At 41.1% G+C, this 16,019-nt stretch overlaps 1 protein-coding gene across 7 annotated transcripts in view; it reads right to left on the bottom strand.

The window, feature by feature from the left end:
* The window catches only part of NRXN3 (neurexin 3), a 1,374,011-nt gene that overhangs the window by 338,372 nt on the left and 1,019,620 nt on the right, over nt 1-16,019 (bottom strand). For all 7 annotated transcript variants that reach the window (XM_054027796.1, XM_054027799.1, XM_054027800.1 and 4 more), the window contains one exon: nt 5,293-5,474. In XM_054027796.1, the coding sequence (XP_053883771.1) occupies nt 5,293-5,474 (182 nt within the window). The remainder of the gene's footprint in view (nt 1-5,292; nt 5,475-16,019) is intronic.

The raw sequence follows: 16,019 nt of genomic DNA, 5'->3' as shown, positions 1-16,019 counted from the left end.
GATTGACATCATTCAGGCAGTGTTATTTTTGAAGTCACTGGGAGTTTTTCCTTAGTAAGGATTCGAGGATCAGGCCTAGAGTTTTCCTTCTCCAAACCTATTCCAGGTCTACCCAAGAATTCAGAGGTGGGCTAATCTAACCACCTCATAACCACACTCAGGATAAACCAGAGGTGAGCTGATGGTTTACAACAGATATCCAAATGAAAGACAACAGTATAAAACATCAGTGCACAGGGTGAGTGATGTATCTCTTGGTAGTCATCAGGAGGAGAACATCTATCATAACCCACAGCTGTCCTGTTCCCCTCTATTCACTCTCTGTGAGCTATTTTGCATGGTGTAAATTGGGAAATGACAGCTGTGGCAGATTAAGGAGAATGAATATGTAGAAACATCCGACCATAACTCAAGCCTGCAGCCTTCTAGAACTCTACCTGTTACAAGGGATTCCTCACAACTCAGAGCACCACCTACACACCTATAGCACACAAACCTTATGATAGCAGAAAACACCTCCTTATAACACTTCACCTCCAGGAGGTGCAGGTAGTGTTGCGTATATAAACACCTCATACACCACATGGATCAGCATGATACACGGGCTGGTAGCTCATGTCTCACTGAAATCAGGCGGGAAAGAGTTACAGAGGTTATAAATTCTGGTCATAGGAAACAGATGCCTTGGCACACAAATCTCCACAGTGTCTAAAAGGCTCATAATGGAAAAAATTAATCCAAGCAGATTCACTGTAAATTATATACAGACCCAATTAATAGAATAACTTCCACACACACACCCCTCCAGTATATGGAAAGTAAAACTTCTCTCTGTTGCCTGCCATGGGTGAAAGAGCAAAAGACACCAGAAAGTGTCCACTAACATAAGTAAGTAGAAGTCATCTTGGCAATTTCTAAAATGGTACCTGTCATTTGTTATCCATAGCTCACAGCATGAAGGTCAGGTGTCATCTTACTCACCATCTTAGACACCACTGAGACTGAATATGCTCACTGCTAATCACCAGGAAATGGTTGCTGTCAACTCTTGTTACCACCAGCCGGAAATCCAAGACAGTCTGGTGGAGCAAGAGTAGCTAACTGACAACTTTTGAACACAAAATGGAGATGATCTATAGCAGTGTTTCTCAAATGTGGCAGCATGGCTGCATGCGGCCACCAGGGGGTTTTCTTGCAACCAGGACAGCCTCTTGGGCAGAGATGGGGGAGGGAGCAAAGGAACAGTGCCTCCCTGCAGTGCCCAGGGGCTCAGCACCGCCCGCCCACTCACCCCGACTCCAGCCACAAGCTCCAGCTCTGGGCTTGAGCCCAACATGGCAGGGCTTCAGCAGGGCTGGCTTTACCAGGTGCCATGGTCAAGAGGCTAGGAGCAGGGTGAGCCTGGGATGCGAGGCCGCAAAATGGAGCTCGAGGCAATGTGGGGGGAGTCGTGGGATCCAGGGGGACAATGGGGAAATGGGGAGCCTTGGGGAGTGGTGGGGGCTTTGGGGAGGCAGTGGGGGCGAGGGGAATTTGTGAGGGATTGGGGGAGGCAGTGGGGCTGGGGGCACCAAAATACAACTGTGCATTAATTGTATTATTGAATCTGCAAAAAAAACAACAAACCTACATTAATCAATTACAATGATTTGGACATGTATATCTGAATATTTATTTGTTTTTCCTAAAGTTAATTACATATTTTAGGAAAAGTTGTCAGAACGGTCACCAGCAAGAGTTGGTGGCTGCACTCTGAGGCCACCAAATTGTGTTGTGAGAACCCCGGATCTATAGCATCCAAACACAGGGAAATGAGGATACAGGACCCTCTCCCAGTGACCACAGCTTGGGAATTTTGAAATATTTTGTTGCTGAAAACAGCCAAATCATTCATTATTAAAATTGTATAAAGTAAATGTTATAATTATATCACTTACTGACCTCTTGTTTGTTTGTTGTTCCTTCTTTCTCGTGCTTTTCTTCCTACTTTCCACTTTTCCTTCTAGAATTCTCTTCTCTAGTCAGCTGGCCATTCTTCTCCCTCTTTTTACCATTAGCTTAATCTCTCTATTCTAGTTTCCCATCTCCATCCTAATTTCTTCCCACTATTATCTTTTTCTCCTCCATTTTTATCTCCACTTGCTCCTCCCTGTGTCTTTCTTCCTAGCTCACATCTCTTGTGATCAGGAAGAGTACATGTCCTCCCAGTGGAGGTAATGGAGGACTTTTGGAAGGTGAATCGGTGTCACTGCATCTTTGCAGGTGTTATCTATCAAATACAGGGGAGTTGATAGCACTGCAATAGTTTTCTGCAAGTTGGAAGAGATCTTTGTTCAATAAAAGCAACCAGAAATTCAGGGAGGCTGGAAACCATATGTGGTCCCATCTCATAAGCGTCTCTTGTTTCAAGTGGCAACCCTCATTTTAGATAGTAATTTACCTCCAGCAGGACCCAAACCTGCTGTTAACTCATTGTTATGATTGTGACTAATTTACATAAGAAATGCTGAATTATCAAAATGAGATAACACAAAATATTATGGACGCTCAAGGAACCAGTAACCATATCATTTCAATCTTTCTGCTCTATTTTTTTTGTGTCCGTAGATATGAGGTCTCCCTCTCAGACTGGGTTCCCCATTTGGGCCTGGGCAGGATCAGAGGTACATATCAGGAGACAGAGTACCTAGATGAGAATAGCAGTGCCCTCCTGCCCTTCTTGAATGGCTTACACAAATACTTACTCCGTAATGACCAAAACACAACAGGAGACATTAAATCTGTAGTAGCCCTGCATTTGCTGCTTGTGAGCATCCTAAGGCACACACAGGCCTAAAAACACAGAAACAATGCCTGCAGCATTTTTATTGCTAACATCAATCACGGGTAATAACTTCAATTATACAAAGCCAAAGTGTCCAAAACTAGCCAAACGGTCCCAGTCCTCACAGAGAGCAGAGTGATCAAAACACATTTAGAGTATACAGGACAAGCTTTAATATTACTAGCAAAAAAGAAAAAAAAAACAAATTAAAATATCTTGGAAGTAAACAATTCTTTATTAATGGACTCTCGTCTTACAAAGATCTTTTCTGATTTGCTTCAATAATCCCAGCAAAGTTCTGTCCTGGTATAAAATCGCACATGTAAAAGTTCAGGTAGATTGATTAATTACTTTTGACATAATTCAGAGGTGAACTATAAACACCAAAAGCAAGGTAGAAATCACAAGTGTGCTCATGATTTATCTAGAAACCCCATTATAGCCAGCTTGATCACAAAGAATACCACATTGAGCACAGTTCTTTATCATCATTAGTGTCTACTGAAATGGAAGCAAACAGTTGCTCTGGGTTCCAAATGTAAGCTGCCAGCCTTTTGTTCCTTCGATCATAAGTGAACATCATAGTAATACGTTGCAAAGATTTTGTTCTGTGTTTGCACAGCACCTAGCACAATGGGTTCCTGGTCCATGACCAGGTTTCCAAGGTGTTACGATAATCAAAAAATAATCTCTCTAGTATCAATAGACTGGAGAGGACAGTAAATGAACACATATAATCACTATGGCATGAGATCGCATGCTACATGATTTATCTAGTCATGGTTGGATTTTAGCCCTGGAAAAATATATCCCCAAAATCTTCACCAGACAAAAGAAAATGCTTGTATGAGAATATGTTGGTGTTAATTAATATTACACTCATTTCCCTTATAAACACACCAGCAATTTATGGGCAATATTAGATTCCACAATCTCGTTTGCTTTCTAAACAAATGATCCAAAAGTAAAGAGAAACCCAAAATTATCATGAAAATCTCTCCTTTTACACTTGGCCAATTATGTTCTCACTGTATGTCTGGCATTTTGTTTATATCCATTTAACAGACTCACTGTATTGTTAGGGTTGGGGGATCCATGTTCACATGATCAGTGGCTCACAATCACTTTTCCTAATAGCAGTATTGGTGGGTAGCACTTTAGGTTCCAACCCGGCCTCAGGAAAACCCCATAAAATACTGAGTGCCTCCTATAAGAAACTGAACATCCTCAACTCCCTTAATAGTCAATGGCAGTGTAAGATGCTCAACACTTTGTAATATTGGTCCTTTTATGCTGGGCTGTAGCAAACCTCCTGTTCAGCTATGTTCTCTCTAAACTGCCATCAAGCTTGAACAGCTTCAAATCCCATTCTCAGTGTTACAAACAACCAAATCCCTGTTGTGAGTTAGAGCAGAAACTGCTGAACAGGAGGTGGCGGGCATAGACTGGTACTTCCAACTTCTTAGGCTGCAAACCTATTACCTGAAAAATCTGGAAAGCTCGTATTTAGTCTACCCTCCTGCTTTTCTCACAGGACTCCATTTTCTCCCTCATCTACCATCATCTCAAAGTTTTCCAGTGATTTGCTTTTGATTCTAACATCTCTATCAGAAGTTGGGCCTATGTCCTTCCCAGTCACATTATTAAAATTTATTTCTGCAACTGAAATCAAATTTTTATTATCCCAAATTAAATCCATTGAGCCGATCCTCAGCAAGTGTGGAACAGCATTGCTCCATTGATGTGGATGGAATTATGCTCATCGACACCAGCTGAGAATCTGGCCTAGCATTTAAGTTTCTTTTGTTGCTACCCAGTGAGAACAATATATCTTCTTTCTAATGTATAAAAAGAAAAGGGGATGAGGTAAAGGGAACCATACTCTCCATCATTTCCAGGCTTTTGCATAGGGCAGGGTGGGTTAACATTGCCATAAAATAGTCCTAATGTAAGTGTAAATCACACTCCCATTGAATTCCTTTGGAGTTCTGTCACAAACTTCAGTATCACACTTAGCCAAATAAATCAGACCCTGAAGGAGTGCCTGGGGAGGTTAATTCAGTGTGTGCTGAAGACACGGAAAATGAAGAATCTACATGACACATGATGTTTTACATTATTAGTCTTTTGATTCATTATCTAAGTCCATTCCTTCCCATTTCCTTCTCATTCTATTTATTCTTCTCTGAACTCTCTCAGTTTCCTCTGTATATTCTATCTATAGGATAGTACCCAAATCTATAAATAGGCCTCTCCAGATATAGTCTAACCAGCATTGTGTCAAGAGGAAGCATTACCTCCCTGATCCTATGAGTGATCCCTTTAATCATACATCTAATGATTACACCTTCCTTTTCCTAAGCAACATTCATCTTTAACTCTTCAGGAACACCCAAAACACATATCCACATTACTGATGCATGCATAAGTGAAACCCAGGTCTGGCATAGACATGGGCGTGTACTCACTATGTGAAGCTGCAGAAAGTCGCCAAGCCCAGGAGCACTGTCAATCCGAACCAGGATGCCATCCTTCACAGTCGTGCTGAAGCCTACAGCAAGACGATCTGTCCTCGTGCTGGGTCTGTCATTTGCTGGCCAGGTGTACAGGATGAGGCCTCCACTCTTCCCAAAGATATATGTGGCACCAGCTGCAAAATGAAAAACAAAGAGGGAGGTGTTAGTTCACTATGGTTTTTGCCACATGTGGTAACACTGTAATGGCTGCAGAGAGAAATATATCCAAATACAAGCATTTCATTAACGCAAGTAATGAAATCTAAGGCCTGTGAGGCCAGTGTCACCCTCAATTAAAGACACAGGAAAACTGAAATAATACAGAGTAGATGTTAAAGAGATATACTCTATATTCCACTGGATACTAACAGAAGACTGATAATGCACTGTCTCCAAAAACCTTTATGCATTGTGACAAACAATGTAGTGAGCCTTCCTAAACAGTGGAATTAATTCCACATCTGATCCAAGAAAGGCACAAGATAGGAAATTACATGCCTCTCCCACCATATATACAAGAACTCTTCCTCCCAGAGAATGGCATATTCTTTTCAGCGGAACAATGGCTCTGAATTGCTGGATGCCTTTCCTGATTGAAGGGGATGTGAAAGCAGAACGGCTTTCTAGGACACAAAATACACCCACCCTCTTCCTCTCCCATTAACGTAGCACTATTATCTTTCAGTAAAAGAAGATGCAAAATAAAACAAACAACAAGAACTTTAAAAAGTTTGCCATTCAGATAATTATGGCTTCTCCACCGGCACTAATACTTTCAGAGCTCCTTTTAAATGAACAGTTATGCTATTCACAACACCCTAGTGTATCCACACAGTATTAACAAGGGAACCACAAATAGATAAATGCTGCTTCCTTTTAGGAAGGAATAAATCACCGATGACAGATACTGTACACATCCTGCTAAAGTGTGCTCCAGGTAATAGTATCCAAATCAAGACAAGCAGCATTTGCTATAAAGACAGCTACAGAGTTTATCAAGAGCCTGTGGTTTCATTATCGTTAACACAAGCCTGGGCAATGCCAAGTAATGCACTGCTTTTAAAAAACAGACACCACTTCAGAAACTTGGTATTCAACCTCACTTGGAGATCCAGAGCTAATGTCCAAGGGAAGAGGTGTGCTATTAGGATCAATTTTACATACAAGGTCAGAGACCCAGACAGGCTAAGGACCAGATTCTCAGACTTGCCCAGTTTCAGGTTTTTAAAAGAGCTCAGCACACTGGTCCCTGAGCTCTTTAGAAAATATGGCCCTAAATGTCATAATGGGAGACGCTCTCTAAAACCCACACAGTGAATCTGTGGTAAGGTTGGGAACAACACATACAGGAGACCCAATTCCTCAACCATTGAGCTACACCCAACTCTATAATGCACTTTTCCTAAGGGTCACAATGAACTGTGCAATACTAAATGCAGCCAATTGGATTCCACCAACAGCAGCAGGCATGAGATATCAATGGGAAGCAAAGGGGGACTGGGTGAATATACTTCAGATCATTGTTTACCTAGGGGAGGCTATAAGGTCATTTATTTTTTTATCAGAAACACCCACAATTAAACAATCTCAAAGTGAATTAAGTACAGTTGGATATTGCTTGGGTCATTTGGTACCAAAACTAGGTCACATCTGAGTCTGGCTGCAAAACCACAACTCCATTGAGACTCTTTGTTTTATGTAAGTAAGTAGAAATAAAAATGATAAACTTCACCCTTATGTAGGGCTTTTTCTCTAGACAGCTCAATGTGCATCACAAAAGAAGTTTTATCCCCATTTCACAGATGGAGTAACTGAGGCACACAGAAGGAAAGTGACTTGCCCTAGGCCAAGTCAGGGACAGAAGCAGAACCAGAACTCAAGTCCCCCGACTCCTAGTCCTGTACATACCTACTGGATCATACCCTCAGTGAATGTAAATAAACTTGTATGGCATTTCATTCATAACCCTAAGCTAAGACAGAGAGCACACTGACATAGCAGAGCTGTGAGCATGTATTAGTCCAATTTCACAAATGGTGACTCTTCAGACAGAGACCAAGCACCCAATTTTTAGCCTCTAACTGAATCTCTACCTTCAGCTGTGGAGTGTAATGGTAGGTGCGTGACTACTGCCGAGTGCAACCTGTTTATCATCCATTCTTACAAGTACACTTACAGCGTTTTCATACTAATTAGAGGTGTTTGTGTAATGAATTAGCCACAGCTTCTCTCCGTGTACGGATAATTCACACAGCCCACTATAAGTGCATAAACTACAAATATCTTTCCTCTTTAGTTTACTAGCTAGTTCTAAATGTTTTATATATATTATATTAAACTGGCTCACAGAATAACACAAGGAAAATCAACATCTGAGCTTGAGTGTACTGAGTTTTTCTGATAACTAATGGCTCTGTAGACCAAACCCTAATTTCCAAAAGTTGTTCCCACATGTGCTGGTGTGCTTGGCCTTCACTCCTAATGCTGATCACTGGGGCTTTCAGTTGCAAGGATCACAGTGGAAGGAATTTCTTTGATATATCCAAAGGCAGATGAGATTTCCTTACTTTTCTGAGTGCCATTTGGCTGCAGGTAGAGCATGTCAGAGCTCCTGCAATTACAGCCAATTATAACTGTATAGACCTGTGATGGCACTCAACTGCCTAGCAAAGCTCATGCTCTCCTCACAGGACAGAGATTTGCTTTTAGGCCTGACTTCAGAAAGCTCAGTTTTATGCATCTGTGCACAGTAATCATTCAGCTGTAACAATCAGAAGAGCAAGCGACCTAAACTGATCCTTATAACAGAAACCTACTGTACTGCAATTGTTCTGTATACAATCCAGAATTTTCTGCAGAATGGTAGGCAGTCCAGTTTGCTGACTTCTGTGTAACTTTCCCTACCTGAAATATAATTTAAAAAAACAATTTATGCATGTGTATACTTTCACTTACATATTGAACATGTAAACGTGATGCCGCAGTGATCATTATGATATGAAAAATCCTAAATAGTGTAGCATTAATCATTTGCTGCAAAATTTGAATAAAGTAATCACTCCAAACAGAAATCATAAGATGCAAACATTAAAAGAGAAGATTAGATGGAGGAGGAAGAACACAAAGAGAAAAAAGAAATATACAGTTAATGCTACACTGTAACCACAATTAAAAATAATGCCTGACTCATTTATGTGTCTTTATGTATTACACATACAAAATGTGTTATAAGGTTGTTAAAGTTCCAAATCGAGCACTCAAAAGTTAGGAAATGCCAGAATTAAGGTTGCCTGGGTAACCTTAACTTGGCCGTCCTGCGCATATGCATTATGATCAGGTCTTCAATTACAAGATCACGTACTACCTTTTTTCCATAGGACCCCTGCCTCTTGAACTGCACAGGATACACGGTGCTCACTTAATCAGCAGCTATTCAATATTTTGTTTTATCCTCATTGTTCAATGTGTCCCTAAGCCTTATTTAGTGCACACTATTCAAACACTGCTCTGAAGATAGAATTATTCATTTCCTCTTTGGCTTTTCTTGAGAGCTTCACAAACATTAATTAATTTACCATCATAAAACCCCTGTGAGATGACTGGTAATATCCCTATTTTACAAATGGGGAGCTAAGTCACACAGACTAAGGTCAGAAGTTTCCACTAATTTTGGGCACTCAATTTGAGACACCTAGGGCCTGATTTTCAGAGTATTTTGCATTATGGAACACTTGATATGATAAAAACACAGTTCCTGTTGACTTCAGCTGCAGTTGTGAGTGCTTAGCACCTAGTAAATAAGGAACACACGATTATTGAACATTAGTGTAAGTGACTTGCCTCGCATCACATGGGAACTCTGGAAAAGGCAGGGATAGAATCCACTGCTTCAGGGGAGTGTTCAACTGCTGTAACCAGGAAATCCTCATTTCTCTATTCTTTTAAACATCGTTGTTGTTTTTTAAAAAAGAAAAAACAGAAATTCCATCATGTGGCATCATATTAATATCCACATGCTTCATCAGCAGGGATGGAACCTTTAGCTCCACTGCAGAGACCTCTGCCATTTGAAGTAACAGACTAACTGATAATAACAACAGAAGGATGTCATCCTCTATGAGGACCAGCACCAGAGGGAGATGAGACACATGCTTTGTCAGTGGGTTTCACAGTTATTTGCTGATAGCAAACGAATAGTGAGACTCAGGAATTCTGGGTTCCATTCTATTGTCCCAAAAGGCATGGGCTCTAGGGAGCACAAACTCTTCTGCCTGTTCCCCACCAAGCTTGACTCATTCTGCACTGTCCTCCCCAAACTGGGGTGCCTGTCCCACCCTGTCTCTTCCCCACCCCCTTAGCTTCTTGCTTACACAGTCCAAGTCCCTACCTCCAACTGTTTGTCCCCAGTTCCTTGGCAGTCCCAGTTCCTCACTCCCAACTCCTTAACCAATCTGTCTCTCCCGTCCCACCATCCCCATTGGTCCCCAGTCCTAGTCTCCCTCCCTGGACTCCTCATCTAATCTCAGAGTGGCATGTATGCTTATAAAATTTGGAATGACACTGATCTTGGAGAGGTTGCAAGTACTTCAAAGGACAGGATTAGAATTCAAAATGACATTGACAAATTGGTCTAAAATCCACAAGATAAAGTTCTATAAAGACAATTGCAAATTACCACACTTAGGAAGGAAAAATCAAACACGCAACTACAAAATGGTGAATTGGTGAATAACTGGTTAGGCAGTAGTGCTACTGAAAAGGATCTGGGGGTCACAGTGGATCACAAATTGAATATGAGCCAACAATGTGATGCAATTGCAAAAAAGGCTAATATCATTTTCGGGTAATATGACAGGAGCATTGCATGTAAAACACAGGAGGTAAATTTCCCCCTCTACATGACACTGGTGAGGCCTGGAGTACTGTGTCCAGTTCTGGGTGCCACATTTTAATGAAGATGTGGGCAAATTGGAGAGAATCCACAAGAGAGCAACAAAAATGATGAAAGGTTTAGAAAACCAGACCTCTGAGGAAAGGTTAAAAGAACTGGATACATTTAGTCTTGAGAAAATAAGACTAGGGAGGTAGAGTGGGGACTTGATAACAGTCTTCAGATATATTACGGGCTGTTATGAAGAATACAATGATCAATTATTCTCCATGTCCACTGAAGGTAGGGCAAAAAGTAGTGGGCTTAATCTGCAACAAGTGAGGTTTAGGTTAGATATTAGGAAAAAATGTCTAACTATAAGGTTAGTTAAGCACTGGAATAGGTTACCAAAGGAGAGTGTAAAATCCCTGTCCTTGTAGGATCTTACGACCAGGTTAGATAAAACACCTGTCAGGGATGGTCTAGGTGCAGGAGGCTGGAGTAGGTGACCTCTAGACCAGCGGTCTCCAAAGTGGGGTGCGCAAGAGGATCCTTGGGGATGCGAGGCAGGAGGAGCGCTTTTTTTTTTTTTTTGCTTTGTCAGTTTGGGCGGGAGACCACTGCTCTAGGTCTCTTCCAGCCCTACGATTGTATAATTACAATGTAGTATAGCAACACAAATCCACTTCTTTTGAGGCCTATTTATGCACATCTACTACCCCATTAACTGCCCATTTCACTTTACCTCAATAGCACCTCTTACCTCATTTGGTTTCACTGTAGCCTTCAATCCTTTACATCTAACAAATATTTTAATGCTGTGAAAATTACTAAAAGTACTATGAGGAGGTATGTGTTATGCCAGTGGTTCTCAAACTGTGGGTCGGAACCCAAAGTGGGTCATGATCCCATTTGAATGGGGTCACCAGGGCTGGCGTTAGACTTGCTGGGGTCTGGAGCTGAAGACAAAGACTGAGCCCCACTGCCTGGGACCGAATCACCAGGGCTTCAGCCCTAGGTGGCAGGGCTCAGGCTTCGGCTTCAGTGGTGTCTACACTCAGTACACTACACTCAGTACCTACACTCAGGTTACATTCTCCCCCCCCCCAGGGCTGAAGCCCTAGGGGTTCATCTTTTGCCCCCCAGGCTAGGGCAGTGGGGTTCAGGCAGGTCCCCTCTCCTGGGGTCTTGTAGTAATTTTTGTTGTCAGAAGGGGGTCGCGGTGCAATGAAGTTTGAGAATCCCTGCGTTATGCTACTAGTGGAGGTACAATATGCTGCAAATATTCACTGGTATGTATATCTTGTTAAGGTTTCTGCATTATATTGGAGCTGAAAAAGATTTTGAGCAGGAAAATTACAAGGGACCTGGGCTATAAACTCTTACAATAAACTCAGATAATACTTGTGGCATTTAAATTAATACAGCAGGATCTCTGTCCATGGTCCTGAACCCCTTAGTGATCATGCTTAAAGCTCCTGTTCATTCTGGTAATCCAGCACAGACTGTGAAGAATATAAATCTAATGATAATACATTTCTACCTGAAATAACATGCAAGACATATGGTATGCTCCTTCCCCTCAATTAATTATCATGCCTTTGTTCTCTTGAATGAAATCTTAGGTAAATATAGATGATACTGTGTTATTTTAAAAAATTGCTTAATAAGGAGAAAACCTGATGTCCACAAAGGCCTGCTATTTTTGAAATCAAAGAGACTTGAAAGTTCCCAGGCAGCATAACTTTATTATACTTTTCCATAGCTAGATTTTTATTTCATGGATACATACAGTCCCATTATGCATCTTCTGCTGAGCCCAGTAGTTCTGATAAGTCGCTTCACGGTGTGCTTAGTATGCTGGTGGTGAGATACTATTATGTTTATTAATAATAGTAACCATGTAAATTTTCTGCTTGCTAGCAAGAAGCTATCAGTTCAACTAACGGAAAATTTGCTATGATGGCATTTTGGTCATTTTACTTGGTGAGATTTGCAAGTTACCAAGAAGCTAAAATTATTTAGCTTATTCCCTGTAACAAGACTATTGTAAGGATGGAATCACTAATACATCACAAACAATTAAGTAAATTTAGCTGGGTAAAGCAGGATCCAATTCAAATAATGCAGATGACCTTGGCAACAATTGTACCAAGTAGCCTTGTAAAGTGGCAATTAAATAACACAGACCTAAGAGCTTACCCGGGTGGTTAGTGCTTTCAGAAAATCTTATTAAAATAAGATTAAAGGTCTGACAAACTCACAAAGGCAGGGAAATGCAGATATAAGGCTGCCACTTATCTCACTGTACCCAAGTTCTGCATACAAGCTTCTATCACTAGTAAGGGTGCTAACAAGGGAGTGTAAATTGGAGTACAGTAATTGGTAAAATTGAGCAAAGAAATGCATAGGCTGAATATCAAGAGAAACTGATCAAGAGACAAGATTTGTCTCCAATAGGAAGTACAGGAAATGTCACTGCTTTCCAGAATCATTTAAAAACAGGTTATTGAGAATGTACTACAGAGAACATTTCTGCCTCAGCCAGTGGGGATGGACAAGATAAACAGACAGAGCTGTTCTAGCCCCAATTTCAATTGGCCAAAGATTAGTCCTCACTCAGACAAAGCTCCCATTGAAAGGAATAAATTAAACCCAGTGAGGACTGTCTTTTCTGAACAATTCTCAGTGCTTCAGAACAAAGGGTGATGCTCTATAGCACATGCAGTTCAACCACTTAATTTAATCTCAGTTCTGCCACTGAGGAGTGGCAGAGCTGCTCCTCTTTTGCAGGTTCATGGCATGGCTTTGAGCAAAACCGTACGTATTTGGTCACTGTAAATTGCCAAGGGGTATTCAGAGCAATAATAACTAAGGACCTGATTTTTAAAGGGGCCTACATCCAGTCAGGTTTGCTCAGTGACTTCATGGCCAATAATTGCTGTTACGAAAAGGGAGACAGCTTGTAAGCATCAATTCTTAGGGCACATTTAAGAAAAAAAATATTAACAGAATTGTAATAAAATCTTGAATGAAATACACATGACAAAGAGAAGCACCTGGACTTTTTCAAAACAACTCCACCCCTTACCACTCTCTAGAAGCGTATCGTGTGGCAACCCACTTAACTAATGGAATATCAAGTTAATAGCTATCATGACCCATGGTTTCCTACACCCTGGGCTCAGGTAACTGCTGTCTCTACTAAGCTTTGCACTATTCCAAGGACCCTGCCCCAGGAGCTGGGGGCTCACTGATAAATATGGTAGGTACCATATTGATGTTGTGAAGGTCAAAACTATAGTGGGATTCAAAAAAGAACTAGATAAGTTCCTGGAGGATAAGTCCACCAATGGCTATTAGCCACGATAAGCAGGGATGCAACCCCATGCTCTGGGTGTCCCCAGGTCTGATTACTAGAAAGTGGGAGTGGACGACAGGGGATGGATCACTTGATGATTGTATGTTCTGTTCATTCCCTCTGAAGCACCTGACATTGGCCACTGTCTCAAGAGAGGATACTGGGCTAGATGGACCATTGCTCTCACCCAGAATGGCCATTCTTATGTTCTTACTCTTCAAAGGTCACTGCAGGCAATCCCCATCACTACAGCACAAATCCAAAGCTAATGAAATCTTACTCTGTTAATTACAAGTAAACCAATGAATGAACTAATTGAGAGTCCCTTACTGGAACCATCATTGAGATCCTGAAACAATCCACCCCCAGCCAGCAAGCTTCAACCATCCCTTCCAACGGCCCTTGCTCAACAGCTGGAATTTGAAAAAAATAACATTCCATGGTAGCTTCTAGCAACTAACCAGGCCTTTACAGAGTCCTTAGCTGTTACATCACTGTCTCATGTCTAACCACAGGTTGTACTTCCCTTGCAACCCCATACATTAAACAATGTTAACAGAACACATTACTTAACATTCACCACAGTGGTATTACCTTACTGGAACAAATGTTCATTAGCTGAGTATAACTGAAGACCATTACATTGTTTCTAGCAACTTCTGAATGACGCTTTCCCAAGTTAATCCTTCTGGGGGGAAGGTGCCACACATGCTGTCTTAGCAAGAAATGTGCTCCCAACCAATCTTCCCTGAGTAGAAGTTAAAAGAGCTAGTTAAGGACAGCTTGGTCTTGGAGGAGATATGACAAAACTGTATGAAGGGCATCAACACCAAAGATAGAAAGGAATCATTTAGGGATGGTACATGGGTTTATAAGTAGGAGAACAGTATGAAATTAGGAAAAGAAAAATTCCAGTTGAAAATCAGGAGAAACTCCTTGTTAGAGTGACGAATTAGGCTGTGGAATAGTCTGCAAATGGATATAGTGAAATCCCTGTCATTTGGGCCTGATTAAACTAGATTGACCAAAATACTAGAAAATCTGATGGGGAACATGGTCTCACAGATCTTTTCCATTTCTAGATTCTGCTGTATGATTTTATAATTCCTACTGTCCATGTTGAAACTGCCCTGGTGGTATCGCATACAGGTTCTTTGTCTAACTAACATATCAGCTATGTGATGGCATCTCCAGTTTTGAAATAACTATTTAACAGAGCAATCCCCAGTGGGAGCTATGTATCAGACAAATAATGTGTGGCTTAAAGTGTGTCTGTGATGAACATTCATTTCATTATGGAGAGAGTCACTGTCAAGTGAATCTCAGTTTTACAAACCATTGTAATATACATAATAGAAAAAGATAGTAAGTTACTGTCATTATAAATAAAAAAACAAGGGAAAATAACATAAAACACAACCAAAGAGAAGGGAGGGCTATGATTCAAATTACAAAACTGGTGGGCGGTTTAATGTTCAAGAAAAGGAGAAGTTAGTAGCAGCCAGCACAGGGCTAGGGCAGATGGGCACTGCGCCAGCTTCAGCCAAACCCACCCCTTCATGTCTCCCAATGCACTGTGGTCTTTACTTTGGCCACTCCTGCTTGCCCTGTTACAAACTTCCATTTAATCCACCTCAGTCTTTAACTGCAACATCCCTGTTATCCCAGTCTTTATCCTTTTCTCTCTTCCTCTTGTAGAGGCTGCTGATCTTATCAGGCCAAACCAGAAGGTTATTTTGTGGTGTGTACAAATGGAGATTAAGAAAAGGGTGGGAGACCATCAAAATCATTCTAACTTGGGACCTAAACAGGATTTGAACGCAGGACTCCAGTAGAGAAGGAAACAATGGCCTAACCCACTAAACCACCACCAACTAAACCTGTAACCCACCTTTAACCATATTATGTCCAATGCATATTGGCACCTGTGGTATGCAGGTTCACTCACTGTCTGGTGAAAGTAGGTTGACCAAGGATGGTAATTTTACCCTTATGAAGAATTAATTTGCTGAGGGTTAATCCAGACTTCCAGCATTATTTTAATGGAACTTTTTCATCTTCACGTTATTCCTTATATTTTAAGTTGACCGTATGCATTACAGAGCTGGGAGTTGAAACTGGAGACCAGTATTCAGGTTCTGTGCCCAGCTCTCCCACTGACTCACTGTCTGACACAAAGCCCAACACTTAATCTCTCTGTACCTTTCACCCCTATCTAAAATGAATCTATTAATACTTATCTGCCTCAGAGGGGTTAGAGAAAGGGGTTGAAAATGGCTATAGATGTATCATCAATTGTCTGGTTCATTTGACCCATTCTATCACAGGATTCTTCCAAGGAGAAAATGAAGAAAGGCATTGTACCATACATAAGATGATTGATAGAGCGTCTTTTTCCTCTTATTTATCGGGAGCTTTAAATTGTCTGAGATGGAAGAAATGTAAAGC

The sequence above is a fragment of the Malaclemys terrapin genome, chromosome 4, assembly GCF_027887155.1.
Source record: "Malaclemys terrapin pileata isolate rMalTer1 chromosome 4, rMalTer1.hap1, whole genome shotgun sequence".
NCBI lineage: Eukaryota > Metazoa > Chordata > Testudines > Emydidae > Malaclemys > Malaclemys terrapin.
The sequence above is the reverse complement of the archived record's forward strand: the minus strand, read 5'-3'. Positions and strand labels throughout refer to the sequence as shown.